This window comes from Neopelma chrysocephalum, unplaced genomic scaffold, assembly GCF_003984885.1.
Source record: "Neopelma chrysocephalum unplaced genomic scaffold, ASM398488v2 Primary Assembly neopelma1_85, whole genome shotgun sequence".
NCBI lineage: Eukaryota > Metazoa > Chordata > Aves > Passeriformes > Pipridae > Neopelma > Neopelma chrysocephalum.
The window spans coordinates 7584592-7611918 of record NW_020897747.1 but is presented as its reverse complement, the minus strand read 5'-3'; the positions used below and the strand labels follow the sequence as shown (position 1 = coordinate 7611918).

At 44.7% G+C, this 27327-nt stretch overlaps 1 protein-coding gene across 5 annotated transcripts in view; it reads right to left on the bottom strand.

The window, feature by feature from the left end:
* SH3PXD2A (SH3 and PX domains 2A) overlaps positions 1-27327 on the bottom strand; it is a 249853-nt gene that overhangs the window by 108747 nt on the left and 113779 nt on the right. For 4 of the 5 annotated variants that reach the window (XM_027692136.1, XM_027692139.1, XM_027692138.1 and 1 more), the window contains one exon: positions 27106-27197. In XM_027692136.1, coding sequence (XP_027547937.1) covers positions 27106-27197 — 92 coding nt within the window. Of the gene's footprint in view, positions 1-9022; positions 9096-27105; positions 27198-27327 lie in introns of those variants that run through there. The other variant, XM_027692140.1, reaches the window with a different exon arrangement.

Sequence of the window (27327 nt, the reverse complement as noted above, 5' to 3'; positions counted from 1 at the left end):
ACCACAAAATTCTTCAAAAAGCCCTGACTAGGCACTGTCAGAGAGATTAAAGACAGGAGCAGCTCCCTAGCTATTAGATGTCAGGGTCAAATTTCATGTGGGGTAACTCGAAGTGGAGTTACCCTGGGGATGTGAAGGATTTGGATCAGCCATGAACTACAAGTGACTTTTACCCCTGTGCTGAGTGCAGGTTCAGGATTAGTGCCTGTACCCCCTGCAAGGCGCATGCACACACAAACACACACACACACACACAGAGAAAATTATGAAAAATGCATGATCAAGTTTATTGCAAAGCTCCCACTGAGGATCAAAGCTGCTGCCCCCAGCAACACTCTCTGGCCCCAGCCAGCTTCGCATGCTGCCTTTTTGAATTTTCCAACATGGGAAAATACATCAAAAGCCTTGAAAGGGAAAAAGCACATCTCCAAGGAACACCACCTTAAGCAGACAAGGCAGTATTGCGAAGGAAGAGGGGATTGTCAGCACTCTGCAAATACCACGGGCACAAAAACCAGACAGTTTCCCAGAAAAGAAAGAAAACCTCACTTGACCAAATCCAGAAACAATTAGCCCAGGCACATCCACATCCTTGTTGCTGGCATTGCAACAAGGGGACCCCTGCCACAGTTGGGAATGCTCAGCACTTGTGAGGACAAATCAGTTAATATAAATTTAATGGATTCAAGTCAGTGGACTGAGACTGGTGCCTCTTCTCAGAAGCTCTGAGGAAATTCCTCTTCCCAGGTCTGCAGGACAACAGCTCAAATCAGAGCTTGGTCAGCCCGCACTTCCACAGGCTGGGTCAGCATCTCCATTGCTGGGAGCTGTTCCCAGCTTTTCCTCCCTTCCTAGAACACTGACCCACCTGTGTAGAGTAAGGAAGCACTTTGCCCAGGTGCAACCCCAGCTCCTCTCCTGCAAGGAGACATCCTGTGGCCGAGGTGGCTGCTGCCTGCAAAGGCTCAGTTGGGAAATGCTCTGGGTGCTGCTGAAATTGGGAGGTGGGAGGCTGTGAAAGGGGCAGAGACCCCAACTCTCCCAACAACAGCTGGACGTGGCTCCAAAACGTAGAGCACCATTGCTCAGGTTTTTCAGTTCATAATTGCAAATGTATTTTCCTCTTCAGACCATTTTACCAACAGTTCATAACTCTGTGGCTTGCAAATTGCCCAGCTCTGGGTCAGATGGTTGCTTGCAATTGTAAAACACCAGAAGTTGCTCGATTAAATCAGGTTAGTGAGGTCCCAGGCCCCTCTCCCCTTCCCTCAGGAGCAGTCATTCTTTCCTTTACTCAATCACTTAAATCTTTATTTTGCACAACTCCTGCCCTTGAACTGAGTCTTCCATTTCACCCGCAAATGAAGAGTAATTTTCCTTCAGAGCAGCATTTGGAGGACTTTGATTGGAAATTTGTCCTTGTGCCATCATTTTTCAAAGGCTTTGTGTTCCAACCTGCTCCCTGCTCCAGGTTAAAAGGAGCAACAAGGATAGCTGTTCATCTTACTGCAAGGCAGGAGCAGGGCCTGGCAGGGAATAACTCGGCCTGGCTAAGAGGTGATCAGCTGTTGGCTGACAGATTCCCGTAAGGACTGGCTGCAGCCTGCAGGTACCACTGTGCTGGAAAGGGAAGAAGGAATGGAGAGATGGATGGATGCATGCATGGACGGATGGATGCATGCATGCATGGATGGATGGATGGATGGGAAACATACAGGACAAGCAGGTCCCTGCCACCTAGGGAATATCTGTGCCTGCGAAGCTGTGGAGGGAAAGACCTTCTCTGAGCTTTGCTAAGGAGCACCAGTGTGATGAGGCAGCAGTCCAAGGGAGCCTCAGCAGATGTGGGGTGGGGTTTAATCCTTCCTGGGTCAAGCAAGCAAGCCAAAACCTGGATTAATATACAGTGTGTCAGGCTGCACATGCAATGCACTGGCAATACTATTTGGATGACAACAAACACCCAGATTAGGTGCTGACAACTCCCCTAACAGGATCACGCACAAAATCTGGCCATAAGAAGAGCTGTCACTGACTTTCACAGCCAAAAACGCGAGCAAGCCAGTGACACCTTCCACACTGAAACCCTGCCCAGTGCCCCAGCACAGCCAAAGCTGGGGATGAGAAACGTTTCCCTTTCCAAGTTGGCTCTTTAGCTTAGTGGAGAAGGAGCAAGGAGAGCCTGGTGATCTGCACAGCTTCCCAGGCCTGTGGAGATGATTCAGTCTAGTACTGAGTACTAAGGAGACAATTAGATAATCTTCAATCTCTTCCATATGCTTACAAATGTCTGATCCAGGTGTGGTTCTGGACTCATTAGTATTAATGTCCAAGACTGCAAGTCTGCTTCTTTCCCATTCCCTCATCAAGTCACAGATGCAACACTATTAAATACCAAAAAATGACTATCATACGACCAATGGAAAAAGATAGGGCTGTAACACCTAATAAGAAGCCAGGTGGAAAAGCTATTTCATATCTGTTCATAGCAATATGTCACATCTTTCCCACTGTTGTCTAGAGGAATTCCTTCTCTCTGAGACACAAGAGCCAAGAGAAAGTCAGCTTCACCAGGTGAGCATGGCAAGGTCATGAAGCAGGGCACATCCCCCAAGAGAGCAGAACACACAGACACCACCATGTCCAACATCCACACAAACCAAAGGCATTTTTTTTCCAGCTCAGCTGGTGGGTTTTGCTGCACAATAAATGCATGTAAAGCATCATCTCCCCACAATGTGGCAGTAGCTCCCTGCAGAATCCATAACTCGGGGCCTTCCCATGCCCGACCGTTGTCATCAAGTGGAGCTATTTATACCAGATGCTACAAGCTGTACAACAAATATGGCTTTGCAAGAGGGTTGGAGAGTTCTGCAAAACACGCCAAGTGCAAATCTTAAAAAATTTAAGTCATTGCCAGACATAGGGTTGGTGAACTACAGCTGTGATAGAACGACTGTACACATCTACATGTATATCCACATGCACACAAGAGCAAAATATTATTCCCTGCATCACGTAGCTTTTGACACATGATGGACTTTTGGCTAAGTTTTTTGTGAAAACCAGCCAGAAATCCCTGCCCTCTGGGGCAATATTGAACATAGAGCATTTTGTGGACAGGGGATGGACGTGCCTGGTAGTGTCCCTGGCTGCCCTCCATCATGATGAAGTGTGCTGAGGAAGTCCCTCTCCTGGATTTCTGGGAAGGAAAAGACACTGCCTGGGGCGCAGTGACACATAGGCAGCATCATGACTCTCTTGCCCAGGTGTCACCATGCTCATACTGAGGTTGCTCCTATATGCTCTACCTGCAGCACCCTGCTTCACTTTCAGAGCTAAGGAGGCTTTTGAGAGTCCATGCCTAGACTAGCGACGTGGGACCAGTGGAGGGACTGCTCCACCTTCAGAAGAAACTTCCAGTTTAGCACAATTCTCTTTCCACTTCCCATGTAACCAGCCCCTTGGGCAGGGGTGTGAAGAGACACATGCTTACTCTCAATCTCCTTTCACCTCACAGTGGAGACATGAATGAGGACTGAAGTGGGCTGAGAAAAAATTTGAACAGGGTCAGCCCTACATGTTGGGCTCATGTTGGTTTTTGGAGAAGAGTGGGGTCCTGCTCAAAAAGCTGTGATGAGCCGAAACCTGGCCAGTGTGCAGCAGACCCAGCCCAGGCAGGAGGTAAAGCTGCTCACCACAGTGCACAGTCTGATGGGTTCCCTGGCAGGCAAGGATCAACTTTTCCAACACAATACCTGCAGCACTGGGAGTCACTTCACAGGTAGCTGTGCTCCCAGGCAGCCTGGTGCTAACTTGCCTCTCTGTCTCATGTGGCTTGGATGGCATTTCCCTCAGCACTGCCAAGCCACGAGCCCCTGTCTTTCTGAGATGTGCAAGTATCTGCAGGCAAGGCTGGCAGGGTTGTGTGTTCCAGTTATAGTGAGGCTCCTGTGCTGTGGGTGAACTGCAGGGCGAGCAGGGTGGGGGGCTCAGGAAAGTGGGATGGGCTCCTCTCCAGCTGCCCCCAGCAGGGCTGTTTTCTTGTGATAAGAACCATCCCTCAGCTCAGCTCCGCTGCAGGAAGTTTATTCCTGTCACCGCATTTCCCACCTCCCTCCCCTCTCCCTGCAGGTTGGGGAGGTTGCAGACCTGGGATGTGCAGAGGAAGAACGGACATGGGAGCAGGCTGCTTCTGCCACCATCTTCTTAGCCAGCCCCCGACACCTGCAGTGGGACCCCCTAGAACTGTGCTTACAGGAAGGGAAGCCTAAGAGCCACTCCAGGGGTTTGGTTTGACTTCTGAGCACAAGCCTGCAGCAGGCTGTGAACAAACAAACCATCCCCACTATACAGTCCTTATTTATTCCCTTTCCCCACCCTTCTGCCAGAGAGTTTGTCCCCAGCACTGTGGCAGGGCAGCACAAACAGCTGATTCAACATCCAGTGATAGAGGGGAAGAGGTGGGAGCCCTGGAGCTACCCGTGCTTGACACAGGACTCTGCTGGCAAAAAAAGGTTCTCTCTGCTTTGAGAGCTCCTCTCCAAGCACATCCCACCCTCAAAGCCAATTTCTGCATCCCCTGATGCTCCCTCTTGTCCTCTCCATGCTGGAGAGCAGCAAATTAACATTTCCATTTCTTCTCATGTAGGCAGTCAGGGGAGAAACCCCAGTGAAGGGAAGAAAGAAGTGGCCAGAAACAAGTGGCTCTTCAAATGATATTAAAAGAATATACAGCTTTAAACAGCCGACAAGCAACTGGAAATGGCTTAAGGGAAGGCACTCCATGCTTGCATTCAGCCCCTCTGCCCTCATGCCTGCCTTCACACAGGACTGATGGGAACTCATGTGGCTGAAGCAGCAGCACGTCCTTCCCAGCTTCAGGTTTCAGCATCACACACTGAGCATGTTTGATGAAGGGGCAGAGAAAGGAAAGCCAGTGGGTTATTCCAGCATGAAGTCCTCTCTGTCCCATGTCTCCTCTACCTATAAACCCAATAAATGGGTTTCCCTAAAACATGTTTTCAAATATCAGCTCCATTGGCAAAATCTGTTGCTGCTATTACCCATCCTGAGCCCATGTCAGATTTAGGTAACGTTGACTTTAGTCTCTCTGCTCATGGTCGCCACTTTTTTTTCCTTACAGAAAACAAAGGATCAAGCACAGGTTTGGGGGAACAGCAGCACAGTGGTGGAAGTAGCATCATTGCTTTTAAGGGGAACAGCCTGCTGAGGAGTCACTGGATTGAATGAGGGGAGGGAGAATGTTTCTGAGCTGTCAAGTCAGCACTTTGCAATGTCTCTGTTTCTGTGAGTTCTGCACAGGCAGGTTCAAACCCTTCCTGCAGGTCAAAGCAGCACCACCACCACGAAGTGCAGCAGCAGGAAGCAGGATGCACAGCGTGTTGCAAAGGTGAGTAATAAACTGCCCCACCTCATACTCCAAAAAAAATCCCAAAAGAACTGATGTATCCCCAGGGTAACTCAGCTGACATCAACAGTGTTACTGCACATAGTGTCTGCCTTCTAAGTTACACAACCCCTAAGAGGTTGCTCACTGTGCCAAACAACATGTGGCTGCCCTTGCAGCAAGAATTGAAGGTTTGTTGCAGGATCTTGCCCAAGTGCTGGACTTTGCTGGTGCCCTGTGGGGAGGTGGTTTCCAGTCTCTCCCTCATTGCAGCCTGAGGTAAGTCCTTGCAGCACAGCACAGGGAGAACTTCAGGTGCATGCTGGGTTTGGCATGATGTTTGCATGCCAGAATTATTACTTTCCTATTATTTTCTATTATTAGTTTCCCAATTCAATCAGCCAGGGCTAAGCGAAGCTGTTGGTATAATGAAAACTGTAGCCCACCACAACCGGAGTGTTAAGGCTACCCATTATTAACATTTATCCTTCCCATGTTGCTGTTTGACCCAAGATATGTTAACAGCCTCAAGGTCAAAGAGAGGAGAGCGCAGCAGAAGAGATTTCTTCTGTAAATGACTTTGCACCAAGAGTGTTCATGTTCTAGAGGTCATAAGAAAAACCTCTATCCAGAGAAAAATTATTCAAAAGCTTCTGTGAGGCTCAAAAGATGCTTTCTTTCCTTGCCCTATTCCTTATAGGTGTCAAAACACTGTGATATTACTCAGTGTCCCCATGCTCCTCGGGATCAGACTCTAAAACATTAGCACTTTCACATCCAAGTGGGTTGCAGTTATGTGCTGTCACTCCTCCTGCACACGGCATCCAGCAAAAGCAATTCTCTAAATGTAGTTGCAGTAGTTACCTGAGGTTTTGCTCCTATCTCAACACAGTCAGCAGTAACCCACATTTTAATCCTCAGCCTGGAGCAACAGGGAAGGAAGAGAAAACCATCCATTTTTACAGCCAGGAGCACTCTAACTCCAGCTGCAAACACATATTTTCTACACTTCTTTCTTTTTAAGCAATTTTTCCACTAGTGCAATATTTGAGCTGACACAGGGAGGATATCTTTTAGTCTGAATTAAAAAAACCCTAAGAAATAAAAAGAAATCAGAATAGGTTTTGCAGTGTCAATTCAGCTCTCCAGAGGCAAAGGAATGACTCAGATTCCTAGTGCTTCTGGCCTTGCCCCCACTCCTCCCAGTCCCATCTTTCTGTCTACCTCCTCCATCCCTCTCCTGTGCCTCTTGAAGCCTCCACTATTTCAGCAGAGAGCAATTACTGCTAGTATGTGTTCTATCAGCCCTAATGGCCAACCCTAATGGGGACTTGTATGTCTGCTGCAGAAACACAAACCTTTTTCTGCCTCAAACTTGCAATCTGAATAGCCAGACAGGGCAGAGGTGAGGGAGCAGAAAGCCCAAGCTGAAGAAGGCAGCAAGCTTGACTGCGAGCCTGTATCTTCCTGGGGTCAGTGGGGTCAGTGGTGGAAGTGAAGTGACAGTGCTAGAAGGATTGCCTGGAGCAGAAGGCGAACTGGCCCAGAGAAGGGAAGCCCACAGCTGAACTGCAGGCCATTCCCTGAAGGTCCCAAGGTCTTGCCCTGGCTGCTGTTATGGCTGTTAGGGCTGGCCAGAGTCTGGCTGCTTTTCCTCTGCAGTTTCTTTCCTCAGTCCAGTTGGGACAGAAGAGAGTAAGGATGTGAAGCAGCAGGACCATGGCACTCTCCCAGCGTCATGCATGCTCCTTGCCTGCTGCTGGCACTATGACACGAGAGGGAGGGGTGGCCTGGGCCAGGTCCCACTTTCACTGCTGTCCCTCAAACACAAGTCCTGCTCCTGTTCCCACCAGCTGGAGCCTGGCTGGCTCATTCTGGGTGGTTCATGTTTGATCTCCAGGATCAAAGCGAAGCTGTAGGCTCAGAAGGGCAGGGAATATCCTCTTTGCCATCTGTCTGAAGGAGCAACACAGCCTTGACTCTTACACAGTCTCTGTAGGTGTTTCTTTACTTAGAGCGATGCAGGTGATTTTTACCCTGCTACACATCCAATGACGCCTTGAAGTCTTGTCCAGAGTCCCACTGTCATCAGAGCAGACCTTGCCACAGCAGCAGCACACAGGAAATGCAGCAAATACACGCAAAATCCAGTCCTTCTTATTAGTGTTTCAGGAAGGGGAGATTTGTTGCAAGAATCCCAGACTGAATCCAAGAAATTGCCACTCTCTACTTCTTATTTCCACCTCTGCAACCTCAGATCAAGTGGCATTTAAAACCCAACAGAACAGGGCTGAAGACCCCTGCAACCCTGCAAAGCTCAACCAAGAAACTCATCTCCAAATGCTGGCAATGGCTGCCTCAGCTCTAATGATCCCCTTGGAGGCTCTTCTGCATCTCAGCTAAGCACAGTAATACAGCGTTACATTTATTCAGACCATATGTAATACGCGCAAGAGCCCATAAAAGCTTAAACAGCACAATAAACATTTGGAAAAGCACAGTGACCAGATTTATGGGTTTGGATACCTGCCAGCATGACCCACCAGAATCAGATCCTTAAGTTTTTGTGTAAGCCCAAGACATACACACAACACAAACACAAATGTGCTGTTATCCTTGGAAAAAAAGATAAACAGCTCCCAAAGCCCATTCCCAGCACTGGAACATGATGGCCTTCCACCGTGTCTGACTGGACTTAGTTTAAATCAAAGCCATAAAGAAGGTCTTGGCAAGGAGAAATAAATGTAGCACGACAAAACTTCACCCCAGAGCACAGAGTAAAACTGACAAAGAGGGAAAGACAAAAAGATTTAGACACTTAATTTCCATTGAAGGGGAGATGAGCCCTGCTGCAAAAAGAGAGCTGTGCTTTGCCAAATTCCAAGATTCTTTTATGCAAAGTGTTCTTCAGAGGGATGATGTGATATATCCTGTGCCACCTACCAGTTTGGAGGAAGAAGTGATGTCTCAACAGAAGAGAAGAGGTATGAAATAATGACAGATTCCAGGGGTACAAAACATTTTGTCCCAAGGAGCTGCAAAAACCTTGAGCTTTGAGTACAAATGCCTTTGGCATAGTGGGAGAGGAAGGCACTGTTGGGATGTAGAAGTTCCTCTATTTCCCGAGGTTAAAAACAGCTCAAAGAGTTCCAGTTTCCTGGTTTTTGGGGCATTTTGTGACACTGGGGTTTTTACCTCCTCTACATTTAGTAACATTCAGGGCTAAACACAGTATTTTGAACACCTACAGCCTCTTCCAGTTTACAAAGATACTGCACAAGCAGGATTTAGTACAGCTGTGACTATCCAGTGCTCAACACAGAAGCTAGGAGTTCTGGCTCCACATTTTGTGCCCTCGTCCAGGGCATAACTCCATCTCCAGACTTAAAGCAAAAGGAAAGAGATAAAAGAACAGCACAAGATACTGCTTTTGAGAAACCTGCCTCATTTGTTATGATAAAGAAGAGCATTACAGATTAGCTGGCAATACCTGGAAGGAGTTGCCCACCTCCCACGCATAATTTCCCACAAAATGTTTTTACAAGTTTAAGATGAGCTGCTACGTAAAGTTATACAAAAGAAAGACTAAAACTTGATGACAGATTTACTTACATAAGGCTCAGGATGTGATGATGCCCTTGCTGTTAAAGGACCAGCTCAGAAGCAGTGCTCTGCTTTGCTCATTAAACTGCAGAATAAGGCTGTTTGTGTTTATCTGCTGCTCTGGGAGGTGGGTTGTGCCCTGAGAACAAAAGCCACATGCAAGGGTGCATTCTCTCACCCACTGGCACGCTCAGGGACAGCTTTGCGTAGGATAAGGTCTATCTTCAGCACCAGCAGCCACAGAGGAGGACAGAGAAGGGGGGCTCTGGTCAGAATGCAGCACCACGTTAGCTGCTGGGAAGACCACACATTTGGTGACAACAAAATTAGTGAGGAGGCACAGAGCAGTAAAGGGTCCTATGGGAGGAAAAGATGTGCTGAAGCAAGGGCTAGGATGGCCTAGGTAAATGGGGTACACACCAAGTGAATGTCTTAGTAGATCCTGCGAGGGAGGTCAGGCAGATAAAGGTCTGTGCAAGGTGGATGTGCTTGTGTTAGCTCCAAGGTCAACAGGAACAAGAGGTAAGAATGGGAAACAGGACAGGACAGGCAGGGAGAGAACAAAGCCAGGGGGTAGGGCAATGCGCTTTTGACACTTCCACCTGCTTGGGAAGTAAAGCTCTGCTCAAGCTCCAAAATACACGGCTGCCCAAGTGCTTGAACAACCCCAGCCAAACCTCCTGGCAAAAACAGCCCCATGGGGCTGGGGGTATCTCCAGCACCACCTACCAGCAGCGAAGGCTGCAGTAAAGGACACAGAGGACAGACAGCGGAGCAGACAGCCAAAGTGGAGAGCAGGACTGACTCTGACAAGGACTTGTGAATGCAATGATCTAGCCAAGTGTCACAGGGACCAGAGCCTGCAGCCCCACATGGACTGATGAGCTGAGACAGAGTGTAGGCTCCTGAGCAATTTACCTTCTACAGCAGACTGTGCTCCCCATACTTACAGAGATTTGGTTAAGGAAGAAGAGGGAGACTTAGGGAACCGTCAACCCTCCTCCCTTCTCCCACACTCACACTGATCCTTTCCAAAACTGCCATGGAGCAGAGTCATGCACAAAAGCAGGTGCTTTATCCACATCACAGTTACAGCCCCCACTGTTCTCCATGCTGTCCTGGCATATGAAGAAGCATGAACTGGTCTTTGTATCTCTTCTGCAGAGGTATCTGCTGTTCATCTCAGGAGAGTGACTTTAAATCAGGTAATTCACCACAATCTGGGGTAGGAAGACAACTGGGTGAGGTCAATCTTGAGCTAAAGATCCTCCTTCACATGCTTATGAGCAAGAGATGAGTGTGAGTTCATTTGGAGGACTGAGAGGCCAGTGGTCGAAGCAGAGAATTTAAGGACTAGTGCCCCTGTAACATAAGGCAAACTAGTTCAATGCTTCTTTGGCATGTTTTCCTCAAATATAGTTTTCCAAAACTGACATGGAATTTGACCCACTTCTGCAGATCCTAGAAGTTAAACTGTTGGTGCACTAGCAGTGTTTGCAAAGACAAACAGAAAGTATGCTGAGAGTCACAACATGAAGCTAAAATCCAGACCTTCTGGCTCCTGTTCTATCCTTGGTGACTTTTCAAAACTTCCATACTTTTGCTTCCCCAGTTCTAAAATAAAAACTGTAATTCACAGTCAAGCTGAGAGAGAGGGTTTATGTTGGACCATACTTCGAGGTGTATGGTGAGATAGCTCTATAGAAGGGCAATGCAGTTCTATTGCCATTGCTACTCCTATATGAGTCACGTGATGCTTTCTTTTCAGTATTATTATTAGGAACAAGCCCTGAGAAGATTTTAGGTTCACTAAAAAAAGAAGTAAAACAGATTATACACAGCTAGGGACAAAAATAATCCCATTCCCATGGGATTTGTGCTATTTAAAGGGACATGATACCTATTTTTGAAAAGACCAGTTTCAGAGGACAAACAACTGACATCTGTCAGCATAAAGAAATTTGGAAAAATAGACATATAATTTTCCAGAAACTGTAGCTGTGCCTGAGATGACCCAGAGTACAGCAGCAGCTGATGGAAGCATGCCCTATGTGACAGAGCCCAGCCATCTCTTCTGTCAGAACAGGAGCAGGGAGTAGTTTTTCTAACCAATTTTTAGAGGAGGATCTTGGTTTTGAGCCAGGAGGTTGAAGGGTGAACACAGCAGCACAGGGAGAGTATTTTGTGCCATGTTCCCACATTTCTGTTCACAGTCCCGGCTATGTTCAGGTGGGAAAAAATGTCATGCCATCTATTCAGCATGAAATGCAATTCCATATAATGGGCTGAGTTCTCTTCTGCTGAAGTATCTGGTGGTTGGATAGAAGCCACTGAGCTAACAACATCTGTGTCTCACAATGAACAACAGCTGGAGGCACCAAGGAACTAGCATACAGTGGGAAGTTGCCCCAGATAGCACCAGTTAAAGCAGTAAAGTCTTATTCCTCCTGCATTCCCTCTGCATCCACCATGGCCACTTGCTGGGGAAAGCCATCTACTTGAATCCAGAGGTGTGAGGATGGGCTGAGGTGAGTGTTGTGCTGAAGCTGAAGGATATGAGCAGACTGAGCAGGGGAACACAGCTGGGAGTACTGGGATTTAACAACATGGAAAACAGGGTACAATCAATCACTTTTGGTTCTGGCAGGTCCTGACCCTGTGTGACTGCTGTGAAGCATTAACCTTGTCCTGGACTACAACCTGGAGGTAATTTAGACATGTCCACTATGCAGAAAATCCCAAGCCACAGACTCCAGGGTTAGTTTGTGTGCATTTAGATCTATGTGTTTTGCTCTGGGACCAGCTCAAACTGCAGCAAAAACGTTGGGTAAAGAACAGAAGGACAATGTTCAATTTGTGGTCGTGCTGCCCATACAGTTCCTGTCACTAACAATCAGTGAGAAATCAGCGAGAGATGTCTCAGACACAGCATTTAGAGGGAGATGCTCAACACATCATCCAATGCTGTCTCATTTTTTCTGAAGGCTTGAAACAAAATGTTGGGGCAGCTACAGACAGAACAAGGCTGAACACAGAGAAGTAAATTTGCTTTTCTTTGTCTATAATATTAATAGGCACATTATGTAATTTCCTTGGCTTACTGATGCATCAACTCTAGTTACAAGATGGGATGGGATTTCCTTGAGATCATTCCCCCAAACTGTGTGAGTTGTTATTTTCCTGGCTCACCCACAAACAGAATGGTTTGCTCTTCTAAAATACTAATGTCCAACTGTTGAAAGGTTTTGCCAATCAAAACATTGTGGCCTTACCCCGTTTTAATAATCTAAGGCATCAATCTCCCCTTTAGTATTTGTTTGATGTGTTCTGCACCCTGCTGAAATATCCCCTCCAGACCTCCCTGAGCTCAGGCTCTGATTGAAGAGAGATGCCACGCATCAGGCCTGCAGCTTTCTCTCTGAATGTTTAACATGGGATGGTGGTAAAATGTATTTATTTTCATGTATTGAGGAAAGACCATATATTCCAGCCTCTTTTTTTTTTCCATCACTCAGAGATGGGCCTGAGGCCAAAACGGTGCTGCTAAGCTTGTTTTCTATTTAAAACCTTCATTTTTATTAATAACCCTTTACAGCCTACACACCAGCACTGCGGGAGTTGCATTTCCGTGTTATGTCATCGTGAACCGTTATGTATTTAATTCCTGTACCCACAAACCCATATGGACATCATTAAACACGCACCATACAGTATTAAAACTGTGTTCCATAAAGTGTGATTTAGAAAAAAAAAGAGCTATGAAGTGGGGATTTCTTTTTTTTTCCTAAGGTCATGGGAAAATGGAGAAGCAGGGGAGAGAGAAAAGGCTCAGCAGTGCTGCAGGTTAGCTCACAGCTCTCCACGCCTGCAGACTGAAAACCCAGCCCGCCTTATCCACCGCAGAAGATTAATTACCCAGTAACTTCAGGCCAGTGATGATGAATTTCTGTTTGGCAGACCACAGAGACAACTTCTACAAAAATTACATGTTACAGACCAGCACAAGACCTTGATTTTATTTCTGCCAAATTAAGTTTCCATCACTTCTTTTCTTCCTAAAAGAAGTTCCCTTTAGGGGGCAAAAGAGTAGGTTCCCCATATTGCTAAGGGTCAGTTGTCAGGGCCAGTAACACAGGTGAGGGTAGGCCCTTGCCCCAAGTGCAACAAGTGTGGCACAGGTTTGCTCCCAGTTTCTGTTACAGCCCCAGAGTGGCTTGTCCTGGCTGTTCTCTATCTGAGCAGCTAATCCAGCAATGAGGCAACTTCTGCAAGGCAGCGAGGGTCCACTTACCCTCAGCATCTCACCTGAGTCCAGGACACTTCTGTCATCCCTCTGTTATGTCTTACGTGGGATTGGGGATGAAAAGATATGGCAAAGGGAAAAAGAGATGGAAGAAATACATCAGAGAGCAAATAAACACAATGCACAGAGTACCAGTGGGACAAATAGAAGTGAGTGTAGCAATGCCGGGGGAAACAGGACAGAACATATTGAGAAGGAAGAAAACAACATCCAAGGGATGTAAGGATAATGGGAAAAAACCAAAAGAGACAGTTAAAAATGACACAAGAAGAGATATGCCAATATGAGGCAGAGAAGCTAATGCAGTCGGGGATAAAGCAGTCAGGTAAGAAATCAAAAAGAAAGCAAGAGATAAGAACAAAGCACAATGTAAAAATGTCCTGTAAAAGATTTATGTGTGTATGTAAAAATAGGAGACAATCAGTACATTGCCTACATCACACACCAGACACCTTACAATGACCTAATCTGTTACACTGGAATGAGACCTGCCAAACCCTGTTTGGTGGCTGAATTCCCTCTGATCATGGAGCAAGCACTAGCTGAAGCAAACAAACCACAGTGAAAGTGGTATCTGACAGGATTTTACAGCAAGTACAGCCCCAGAATTGTATCCTACCATAGCCTTGTGCTTATTGCTTATTCTCGGAGTGGCTGCATTCCCTCATGGAGACTGTACTGATGCTCCATTGCTTTTACAGCTACACAATTAAAAGGTCCTCTCAAAGATACAGACGAAGATACATACCTAGTTGCTTTCATGGTCTTTTTAGTGTTTGGGGTTTTTTCTTTTTTATGAAAAAGTTGTAAAAATGAATGCATAAAAAGAGCGTTTAGGGCACACACAAATTATCTGCTATACAAAACCTCTAAGCAATCTGGCCAGTCAAGCCTTTCTGCTGGTTTTGCCATGTGATATCTCTGTTTATGGGTCTCTGAGAACAGACGTTTTCTACCCTCATCCCTTGAAAGCTGGTGCCTTAGTTTAAGTTGTTGTGCTGGCCCCAAAGCCTGTGTGAGCACATACTCCATACCTGTCCATCTCCAGGCAAGAAAGAGGAGTTAACATGAATTGCAGAGGGGGTTACTGATGAATGAGCCTCCTTTGTATCCCAATCCTCTCCAGAATTTCTCATTCCCATCAAGCAAACAGACACATGAATACACACACAAATAACTTCAGGTGCACATGTGCTCCTGTTGAATTCAATACAGTTATTCACTGTGTAGAAAACTACCCACATGCATAAATGTCTGGAGGAGGAGGGCTGCTCTCAGGATGAAGATGACAGCAAATTTAATGTTATCTAGCTGCATTACTCTGGAGGTGAAATGTTCTGGGCATGTGTCTCTGTTGGGCTGTGTCCTACTTAATTCAAAATTAGGAATTTGCTTTGATGTTTTGAAAATAAAGCCTTAAAAGAAGAAGCAGACATGACTGAAAAAACTTTTCCAGGAGACTTGCAAAGGACCATTAGAGCCCCAAGGTGTTAAATAGTCTATTTTGGGTAAGTGCTGTCTTAAACTGATTGTCACATATCCTACATACACAGTTCCATGGCATGCGAGTACATCTGAACTGAATGAATCTGGAGATAAGATTGGAGATTTTTTGAGCATATATTAGAATAGACAAAATCATGTCAGAAAGCAACATTTGTTTGTTCAAGCCCCAAATTCTCTGTTTGCTGATATTAATTGAATCTTTTCTCAAACACAACTTATCCTGCCAGGGATCAAGATGTATTGGGCAATAAACCAGGGCTCAGTAGTTTATATGCCTGTCAACAAAAAAATTAAATATAAACCACTTGTCAGAAATCTGCAAGGACAAAATTTTCTGATTTATGAGGATGCAGAATGACTGAGCCAAGACTGTCTTCGAAATAAAAGCCTTAAGAGAAAGCAGACAAAAAAGGGGAAAAAAAGTAGTAATTATATAAAGCACTGGAGATTGGTCTTCCATAAGAAGAAGGGGAAAGGGACTCCTCTTATGATGCCTATTTCATCCCTTGCCTAATAATCCCAAAGCACCTAACTTTCAAAGGACTGCATTTTTTTGGAGGCTGGAAGCACCACAAAGCATCCTTCATCAGCCTGGCCTTTTGGCTGTTCTCCTTCTCCAAATGCAAATGCTACATCTGGAAAAGGCAGAAATCCTCTCTCCTGACTGAAAGCCTCCTTTTATCTCCGTTCCCTGCAGAACTCCTGCTTCTTGCAACTACTCACTCCAACATACTACTTTATTGAAGGGATTCAAAGCTTTCTCCTCATCTGCTGAACGTCTGCCTCTTATTAAAACCCCAGCTCACCTTTGGAGCCCGCTGGCTCGCTACTGCGGGTCACCCTGCCATCCCTCAGCCAAGCATCTGTAACACAACCCCCTCCTGAACACACAGATGAGCAGCAGAACGATAACAATGAACATTAACAGAAGCTTATTTGTCAGGGCTGGCAAGAACAGCATCTCATTAGCTGGTATGGACCATGCAGTTCAGCCACTGGGGCTCCTCCTCCCTCCAGGGGATGACACTGATGCATCGCGAGCATTAATAGCGCTGTTAAGTGCATGTCCCACAGAGCCCTGCTTTGTGCATTGAGACGGGGGCCAACAATAAGATAGCTTTCCACTGACCTCTTGCTGCAAGAGCTTAAAGCTGTTTGTAGGGTTCCTCTAGTGCCCTGGTCCTTAGCTTCACTATAGAGATATGTACAGAGGTGAAGGAACTAATCCAGACTCAGCAAGATGCCTTAGCATCTGGGTTACCAGCTACAGGGTCTGCAGAGGTTAAGTGCAAGCTGAAGAACCTTGTTATTGGGACCACAGAAATGAAAGCTCTCCATTTTGCTACCCATATGCCCTGACAAATTTGGGAGCTGTATTGCTAAAACATCCCATCCCGTAGGAAGAAATGTAGAACACTGATAACATGTACTGGTCCCCCCTACAAGAGTAAAAGCTGCCCCCAGTTACTCAGTCTGCACACCTTGTTTGCATTTGCCCTTATTTTAAGTGGTTGATGATAGCCTTACACACCCCACCTTTTGCTCCTAAGTTCTGAATAGCTGCAATAGTTTTCCTCGCTTGGGGTGAAAATTCACTGCACCATTGCCACTGTCACAGTGCTGTGGCTGGCCTTTTTCACAGTGGAACCCTTCTTGTTCCTCTTTTATTTACCAAACATTTATAATGCCCCAAACAAGTGTTGGACCTGGGCTTGCTCTCAAGTGCATTCATGAGCCCTTTTTTTGCTCGCCAAATGCTGGCACAGGAGAAAGGGATCAGCTGCATGGCTGATGCTCTCCTGGAGCTGCCTGCTGGAAGAGTGAGGCATTACATGAACAGGACCAGACACACAGATCAAGTCCCAACCACGCAGCACCCAGAGACCTGAGCACCACTGCAGAAGGGGTCACCTGCAAAGCTGTTCTGCCAGCTGTCTCTGTACATGTCTGTTCACTCTACAGCCATCCTGCTGCTCAGTAGGAACAGGAACTGAGAGGTTCATTTTTGGTTAAATGTTTTCATGAAAAGATAACTCCTCTTTTACTCAGGTTTAGAGGATAATCCACATCTCCACAAAACAGTGCATTTTGATGGAAATCAGATTAATTTAATCTTAGCATCCTCAAGAACTATACAGCTCCCCTAGTAAGCGAGGATAACACTGGGGTTCTAATAATTAGAAAAAGGACCACCAATCTATCCAATGGGGAGCAGCAAAGACGGCAACATTGCTAATTTACAAGTGAACCAGGTCAGCTTCAAGTCTCTGATGAACGCTGTCTCTGGCATGAGTCATTCACACTTCATTCCCAGCACGCTTGGATGGGAAAGGAAAAGGTTTATCTGTTAGATATGGTACCCCAGCCATCCTAACCCTACAGTTGTTGCAATGGTTGACTTCTCATAAAGCAAAATAGACATTTTTTGGTCCCCAACTTTCAACATTTTATTCTTCCTTTATATTTTCAAGCACTAGGTATCTCAGGTTACTAGTGATTTTTTGTGGTGGTTCCCAAATGAGCCTGAACTGCTCTGATTTTTCAAACCCACAAGACTGTAATTGAAAGCAAATGTAATCAGACATATACAGTGTTCTGAGGTTCACCACAGTGTACTGCAGTCAGCATTACTGGAGTGGCTATTAAAACTCCTTAGAGCTGGGAAGCAAACACAGCTTGCAAGAATCCAGCAAATAACCAGCATTTATTAGATTAGACTAAAGTATTGCAAAGCCACAGTCAATCCTCTATTCACTATATATCCGAGGTCTGTTTAAATGAACATCTTTCCTGAGCTCAGGCCAATGGTTTTAAGAGAGTGAATAGAAACAAGGAAAGAATTCTACTTTTAACACAACAAATTCTGCAATCCTTACATCAGCGTCAATCTCAAATAGTCCATTACTGTCAGCAGGGTAATTCCAACCAAACTCTGGCATAACTGGAAAAAGAAAGAGGCCCAAAGACAAAGGGTATCTTTGAACCCAGACACACAGCTCTAGCTAGAGATAAGCAGTAGCAAATCCCTTCCATAAACCTCCCAAACAAGATGCAAGCATTAAAAGGGGTGGGGGAAATGGGGGGGGGTGTTAATTGAATTCCCACTGGCTCTTGAGTCTGCACTTAAAAGCAGGTCTAGGGTTATCTGTGAAATTTCAATTAAATCAAAAGCTTTGATAACATGATAAGTCACTCCAGAGTTTGGAGTCAAAACATGTTGTTATTTGATCCTCTGCCCGTGTTTCTGGGAATGGCACGCATGAAAGACAGTCAGCTGCAAACCAGTCAAGAAGATGGAAAGGGTGGAAATGAATCTACCAATAGATCACTGCCTCCTTCAGTCAGAGCCACTTGAGGTCTGGTATTTTTTTTATACATCCAAAGTCCTAAAGGCACCCTATTCCTCAAGAGACAGAAGAATAGGGCAACAGAAATCATCTTGAATGTGTGCAGCACTCCAGGGCATGGTTCCCTACTGCCACAAAAGTTTTTTATTTCTGGACTTGCTACAAGCAACACTTTAATCAGCAACAGCATTGGAAGCTGAATGCAAACCTCTGTGATGGACACAAAACACTGAGACCTGCATATGTAAGTGCAAATCTTTGGTGGCCCAGGGTGAACAGGTGAAGCCAGGTACACCAAATAATAATATGATTCAGCCAAGCCAGAAACAAAACCAAGCTCTCATAACAACAAAAAGCAGGAGGCAGCAGCTCTCCAGAGAGACCTGACTTGCTTTACCTGTTGTTCAGCACCCTTTGATTGCTAACGCTTCCTCCTTTCTCTTCAGAGGCAACTGCTGGATGCTAAGGGAAATGCCTGAGACTCTCAAAGTCCTGTTTACCAAAGAATATAACCTTTATTTCCCAGTGTTCAGATGGAAACACTTCACCTTAAATAAATGTGAGATGTCAACTCCACCTTGTCTGTGGATACATTTTAAGCAATGGCTTCCCTTGTCGCACAGCTGTCGTACAGCCTAATAAAACCCCATCAAATGTAGTGGGAAGCCTTACCTTGCCCCCAAACAGTTCAGAATCACACACAGGGTCACACTAGGCACGTGTACATGAGAAAAACACTCTTTTTATAACCAGTGAGGCTACTGATTCTCAACAGTGCTAAAAACAAAGGGACTCTCTAGATAAGCAATGTCAAAATTACACAGCAATCAACAATAGGAAGAGCAGAGCACTGAAAAATCCCATCTGACCCCAGGTGCCACTGGGGGATAATTTATCACCCTGGCAGCAAACACCCCATTGAGCACGTCTGTCCCCAGTGCCTTCCTCTTTGGAGTGGAAAAATATTTTCATTAAACAATAGTGCGACCATATTAAATATAGACATAGCAGTGACAAGCTGGATTCTTCTCCATGGTATAATTATATCTGCAACATAAGCTGCCTAGTCTTGTCTTCCAGAGAAGTAACACACAGAGGACAAGACAGGCTATGTTCAATTCTGTCATGTCAGTGAATAGAAAACCCCACCCCATCTCCTCCTGCCTGGCAGGTCATGAATCAATGGTGACAGATACCTCAGTGCGTGCAATTAACCTGCTAGCAGGGGCTCACCAGAACAAGAAATCCAGATAAGAAGAGGAAGTCCCCATCCCTCTTCCTCTTCTCAGTTCCAGGCTTATCCACAAAGCAGAGCAGGACTGGACACTTGTCCTCCACACAGACCTAAAGATCTCTTTTGTGTCTATCAGCATGTGCCATTCAACTCTGCGGGCTGCCCCTGTTCTGGGGCAAGTATCCAAACCAGATACAGGCAAACCAAGTATCACCAGTCTTTAAACAGAGAACTTCAGAAGATCCTGTGACGCTGAGCCAAACCTCTGTACAAGTGAGAGCTCAAGGACAACTGGTGCCCTGAATCTTTCACAACAAGCTTGATAACCTCTAAATCCAGTTATTTTGGTTCTGCTCCGATCCTGCCTCATCAGCCCAGGTTTCCCCCACTGCCAGGTGAGTATATTTACTCCTTTTGACTTCCCAACTGCTTTTGCATCTAGAAACACCAGCACAACAAACTTTCCTGACAAATTTTGGAAGTAATGTTTCTTCCAATGTTGGCTGATGATTTTAAAACAAATTATTTTTCTAACTGATAATTTTTAAAAACATATTATGTCAGGAATGAACATTACCAGAATCAAATCCTCTTAGCAAATCTCTGAAACCATACCTCTGCAATCATTCTGGAGGTACAGCAAGGAGATGTGAGAGGCCTTTCCAACATCACACAATAAATCAATGAGACAGTAAGGAGCAGATTTCCCAATCCCCTGCATTAACCACCCAACTTCTCTTCACTGCAAGGAAGGAATTTTATGTGTTAAGTTAAACATTAAGCAAACTATTACTTTCTAATCTACAAAAAAGCACTGGCAAATTATCAGCAGTGATTTTTCCTTTAGTATAAGAACAAAAATAACTGGACAGGAAAAAAGCCCTTGAGCCAACAGGTCTGGCATTTGGTTTTTCTGAAGGCAATATCTCCACATTTCTAAACACCTCTTCAGTCACTACTCTTCTACAGAGAAACAAAAAAAAAATTGTTTTGAATTTGTGCTCATAAACAGTGGACTAAAGTAGCACTGACACTACTCTTGTGTTTGGCCTCAACGAGGCAGTGTCCGGTGCCTCTGCTGAGGCTGCTGGGTTTTGGCAAGACTCTGATCTCATTCTCATAATGATGAATTTCAACTAAGTCTGGTTATTCTTAATCCATCCTGTGCCCGTGACTTTTAAACCCTGCAGCCTGCTCATAACCAATCCAGGCAAAAGCTATTTCTGTACATTTGGTCGCCAGTGCCAAGTGTCAATACATTAAACTGTCTTTGCTCCTCTCAGCTCTGTGTCCTTTCACAGTCAGACCTAAAAGCATGAGCAAACCCAAATGTGATACTCAAGGCAAGGGATAAAAGCTCTTGCTGTACAGTAACAGCAGTAACATATGCTGTTCCAACTGCCACACTTCTACTGCTTTCTTCTGTAGTTGCTGAACCTATTTTATTTAACGTGCTTTCTGTTTTACCCCAGGTTTATTGCTTGATATTTATCTACATATAATTTCTTTTTTCATTTTCTGCATGAGTAGCAAAAAAGATTCAAATCTTTTCTCAGGAAGGCTGAGTTATTTGCTGGTATCACCGATGCTGCAGCCAGTAGCAAATTTCAATATCCTCTATTTGATATTCCAGTACAAATCGTTTATAGGTTGCAAACAAAAGGGAAAGTCCCATGTGAAACTAAAGAAGAGAACAAGTAATGAATCTGTTATTTCCTTTTTTCCATTCCTGCATTGGCTTAGTTTATTTAAGATAACGATCTCCAAGTGAGACCTTCCAAAGATCATAAGCACTGATGAAAGGCAGCACACACTGTCGGGGTATCCAGAGCCCCATCTGACAATGGCTGCGCCCCAGAGACTGAGCTCCTGCTCTCTGGGTCAGAGGGGGCACAACTGGGGATCAGCCACACTTGACTCCTCTATTTCTGGGGCACAAGGCTGCCTGACCTCTCAGCCACAGATTTGTGACAATCCCACACTGGGAGCAGGACACTGTAAAGCACTTCTGCGATTTAGAAGATGAAAAAAACATTTTCTCAACAATTTTAGGTGCTGAGGCCAAGTATTTGTAGTAAATGCAGCCCTAAAACAAGCACAACTGAGAAAATAAACACAGGTGCTCTACTACACAGATCTCAAAGAGCTGAGGTACCTAATTCCCAGTGAAATCAGTGAGAGCTGAGTGACTAGTTAGGAGTAGCCAAGCACAGTTCTTGGCAATCTCAGCCCTAACACGTTGCATCCTTAGCTACCTAAATCTTGGTAAAGGCGAATAAACCATTTTTTGAAAACATTAACTTTTTCTTCTCTTCAGAACAGTGGGTTTTATCCTGTCACCAGGATAAAAGCACCTGCCTTATCCTGTCACCATCTTTATTGAGTGCTTTTTCTGCTCCATTTTTTGTAATTTACTTTCCAGGGGGGGGAAAAAATCACAGAAAAATAAAACCTCCATCTTTTCTCTGATTTTGCATTTCTTAGGGAAATTAATTACCATTCTGCATCTCTGAAGTGGAACGAATTTCCCAAATAAAATGCGTGCATTGAGAAGTCATCATAACAGTGCCAAGTGCAGACTGTAACACCAATTGTCATCAAATGGTGCTGACCACATTCCTAAAGGATGTGGAAATTATCTGTACTGTAATCCTGTAAAAAGGAGCAATCACAAAAAAAGAATTTCAGCTTTCCTCATAACACATCTGCTCAGAGGCTCAGCTGTCCAATGTGTTGGGAAAAACAATTCAAAAGGGATGAAATATAAGTGAAATATAAGAAAAGAAATATAAGGGATGAAGTGTAAGAGAAAAGATTTTCATAATATCAAACAAATAAGAATAAATGTGGATATTTTACACATGAACAACTTTCCTCCTCTACCAATAGGTAACTGAATTATTATTACAGAGCAGATCAAAGTACATTTGGGAAACAGAAATATTTCTATGTAAACACAGTCATGCTCTTAGATAGAAAAAAAGGTGTACTAGGGAAGTGTGCTTTAGCACCAGTAGGCTCATAAACTAAAGCAGTTTCCTTAACATGATCACTGCATTACCCTGGCAACTTCTTTCCAGTGTCATTATCAGAACATGTCATACATGAAGAATAAAGGGAGAATGCAGCTTCTATTTTACAGTGGCTGCCTGGCATCAGAGTATCTGAGTGTTACACCAATATTTATGCAATAAAGATAGGATCAGTAAAGCTCATGGCTACAGACCACAATAATTTCTGTTCTTTAGTAAAGGCACCTTCAGCAATAAATCCGTTTTCTGTATCAACCCTTGTAATATTATGCTGCGTACCTAATAAGTCCCCTAGTTTTTCTGGATTTGCATACTGTTTGAAAATTGTGTTATGATTCTTCCAGGCAAAATATTCTCAGATATTGAACACTGCTTTAAATTCAGCTGTTAATATTATTAGTGGTAGTTTAAACAGAAATCTTGTTTGAGCCTGCATGCTTTTCTGTAGAGGGAGTATTGGAGAACTGAATCCTTGGCTCTTGATCTGCTTTTTAGACTAGATCTAGAGCCAGAAAGAAAAAACAAACTTTCACAAGAGTGGTCTGGCTGTGATATTTTGAACCTATCTACAAAAAAGTCCTAAAATCACTGGACCATATGCAGTGTCTAATTGATTAATCCTACTCTTTGAGTACTTCTGTTATTTCTAGTAAAAAAGAACTATTAAAAAAATTGGTTTCTGAGATTTTGTTTGTTGACTGTGAGCCCTGGCCTGACCTCAGCCTTGAATTTAAATCCCCAGTAGAAATCTGAAATTAATCCACCTCTGTTTTAGTTATCAGTAATTATAATTATTAACAGAAGTATCCAGTAAATGAATGGCTTTCAGTGACATAGTGTTTTAACTTGGAACAATGGATAAATAAAAATGCACTTCCTTCTCACTTTACAATGTCTTTTCCCATAGCATTGTCTCTTCCCATAGCAGTGCAGAATCTGGTCCCTACATAGGCATGGTAAAAGACACAAGCCCAGCCATGTGCCTATAGACATTGATGTTTGCTCAAGCACTAAAATGCCACGTATTAAAAACCTAAGCAGTTGAAAGCTGCTCCTCCTGTACAGGGTTGAAGGTTTGATGCTTGATTCCTCTGCAGCTAATTCACAGAGTGGAGCGAAGCAGCTGCCCCGGGAAAACTGGCACTGGAGCTCCAAACCTTGCTCATCAGTGCTCCCATGGCCTGAAGCTCCCTTGAAAAGGCCATGCTTTCACCATGTGAAACAGTCTGAGAGAGCTCCCAGATCATTCCACAGAGGAATTTAGTGTCCTCCTATGGTCTGTCCCATGCAGCATTAAGGAAACCTGCTGTTCAGAGCTATCTGACCTAGAGCTGTTTCCATAGGCAGGAGCAGTCTCAGAGGAGACTGTCAGCCAGTTCAAACTGAGATTTCTTGAGACATGTCTTCAGGTGTCTGCCTGTAAGCTACTGTACCCAGGAGAGGTTTAATGGGCTGAAAGGAATACCTTCTGCCTATTGTCACAGGACTCGAAAGCCTGGACCATCACCAAAACAGGAAACAGAAAACCTAAGCTGTGAATCCAACCGAACAAATTGGCCGGATTAATACAGTGTTGGGAAAGCCCTGCTTTTATTATAGCTGGACTGTGTGTGCTGCTCAGCACTGAGGGCAATCAGAGCACGGCAGCAGTAGGAAATGACTCTGTAGGGAGCAGCCGGCAAGCCAAACACGGCATAACCCATAGAGGACTGCACAAAGAAGCAGGGAGGAGGCAAGGGTAGGGCAGATGAAGGGTTGTAAGAAAGAAGCCAGCACAAGTCTGTAAAAGTGCCTAAGGGACAACAGGGGAATTTTGGTTTCTTTCAGGACAACAGAACAGGAGTGAAGGGCACAGCTTTGCAGCTGAACTACTGTACCAATACATACATTAGTGCATCATCACAAGTCACGGATCAGCAGCTAAAGGCATGGATACCTCTCTCACATCCCAGCTGTGAAGTAAACCAGACTTTTTTGTGCCTCTTCCCTCGAAGTTTAAGCTTCCATGTTTTTCTGTCTGGAAACATATGCTCAATCACTGCTCTGCAGACACGCAATAAGCCAATGGACTCTCTAGGCTCAGCAACCCAAGTGCCCATGGGATTAAGGCTACACTCCTGAAAATTAGTTAATTAAACTCTAGGTCAAGCTTTGTCTTATGAGGCCAGGCAGCTGCAGAAAAACTGAGTAGGTCAACATGAAACTAAAGATCATCTCATTGCGCACAGAAGGAAGACATGAAGGTAGCACAAGCTATTCCGTGCTGCCATCCCTTGGTAGCTGAGTCTCTTGCCTGTTCTTCTTCAACCCAGCAAGAAGAATGTCACGTCTATGCTGATAGATCAACATACAAACCACCTCTGCGCTGAGGGCTAAAAGAAGCAGCTGAAGAAATAGATGAAATAATTAGGATAATCTAGATGCTGCCCCCAGGCTACAGCCCTACCACCCCCAGTGAGATGAATGATGGACCACAAGGCCCAGGGAAGCCTGAAATCCTAGGGCTTGGGCATCACTGCCCCACTGTTTCTGGAGGGGCTTGGCAGAGTAGCAAAGTGAGTGAATAAATTGGGATTTCTCTGTCTGATTGTGCTCCTTCCTGCAGTGTCTGCTAAGGTTCAGAATAGCCCTGGAGGTGTCCTTCCCCCGGACCCTACACAGTGGTCCAGTGAGCCTCAGATCTCCTCCCTTCCCCCTCAGTTCATAGAAGAAAAACACTAAGATGTTTCCGTTGGCTTTTACATCATCTTTTTGTAGAGACTAATCTTCAGTTTCAACAATACATCTTTTGTGAAGCACTCCCAGCAGAAACCTTAGACACCTTCTCTAAGATCTGTTTGCTTACAGAAGACGAGGTAGGATTTGTTTAAACCCAGCTAGATTAATGTCTTGCAGACATTAGTGAAGTGAGATTTAATCAGGTTATTGCTCTACATTTTCCAGGGAAATAAATCACACTTATTACTAGGTTGGAATAGGATGCAAGGCTTGGGCTGAGAACATTTAGTCTTTTTTGTTTTTCCAGAGGGGAGTGAAGGGATAACTTGAAAATTGGTGCAAGGCTGTCGAATTGGGAGCTCAGCAAAAGGCCCTCAACACTTGGGGGTGGGAAAAGAGAAAGCAATTAGTGCAAGTCTGGGGGTGGGCTTTGGTGCCAATCCCGTGCCTTGCAGAGGCACTGTAAGATCTGTATCAGTACAGAAAGCAATCAGGAGCTTAAAGCAGACTCCCAACATCCATTTGAGATTCTCCATATGAACTCGTCCATAGCTCTTGGGACCTCACTAATCTTCTGAGTGTCTATTTCTGCCCGGCCCACGGGCACGTGTCTCTGCATCAAAGGTAATTGTGTGATCAAGCAACCTTTGCAAATATACTTACAGACCTTAAATGGAAACTGATAGTCAGCAGGTCTCAGAGTGTAGGCTTACCTTGTTGCAATGGTTTCTAAGTTTGCAAGATATGTTTAACAGTGTACAAGCAACTGTATTTTTTCATGCCAAACATTTTTCTAAAACAAGGCTGACTAGGAAACAAAAATAAAGCAGCTCTTTATCCAAGTTTTGATTTAAAAACCGCTCTTTTCCTCATTTAAGAAACAAAAAAGACTTTCCTCTCAGCTTTACCAGCAGTGGTTTTTTTTAGTACGCACGCTAATACATCCCCTTGTATAAAACCATGCACGTGCAGGAGACAAAGTCTGGGAAATCAAATTGTAAAGGTTGTCTCCCTTCTACCACCATGGAAACAAAGAGCTGAAGCCAATACGAATCTTTCCACTTAGTAAAGGTTTGCATGTGTTTAAGTGCCCAAAACCCAGGAGCTTTACATACATTTCCCCTTATCCAATTGGCTGCGCAAACACCAGAGAAAGCAAATTACGGTAATGCAGCCTGCAATCAAGTTTCAAATCATGCAACAAAGCAGCAAAAAACACAATGGGATCAAGTAAAAATCTTATTATGGATCACAATAAAACATCCTGTTCGATATGAAGCAGAAAAGGAAATACCAGGCAAGGCAGCACTGTTGCTTGTATACCCTTCTGCCAATCCTTTCCCTGGATAAATTAGTCCTCTGAACCCTAACTGCATCAGCATGAATCAGCCTGTCTGTTGCAACGTAAAGGCTGCAATTCTGTTTTGTGTTTGATGGGAACTCTTTTCTCTGCCTTTTTTGGCTTCCTGCTTAGAAAGAATAGACTCTCTAGAGACAATTTTGGATCTGGACCACAGTCTTCCTCCCTTCAGATAACTAAGTATCTCTGGGTAGGAGTACATTTAAAGAACCAGATGGTAATTACTAGCCAAGTGCTTACTGGCAGGATTTCCCCCTGATACTGAGCCAATGCTTTTGGGAACTAAATGACTTTTTGGTGATAACTATCAGGTAAAACCCACGAGCCAGGGGAGGTTCCCTCATTAGAACCATCAGCAAGAAACAATGTGAAGGTGGGTGGAGGATGGCTGAAAATTGTGTCTGAGGGTTGCTTGACTCCCTTGTCCTCCACACACCCAATGTTGTGCGTAACCGCTGGGCATTCTCCAGGTAGCACTTGAAAGCTACAAAATCAGTTCCCACACCTACACCAGTAATAAAAACAAATGACCTTTTCCTTCCAGCTAATCAAAATGTACTGGGCAGCACTGGAAATCCATCACAGGACTTACTCTTTTGGAGGGTTAAGGTCTTCCGGGCGAGCCTCAAAAAACCTGAAGACTTCATCGCACTGGGAAATATGAGGAGGAAGCCGAACCAGCGCCTGTAAAACAAAACAGGGAGGGAGAAGCACTTAGACAAGTCAAGTTCAAAACATGGCCTCAAACATATAAGCTACCAAGCAAGAGGAGGTAAAACAGTCCTGGCAGGGGGAAAGAAATACTAACAGAAAA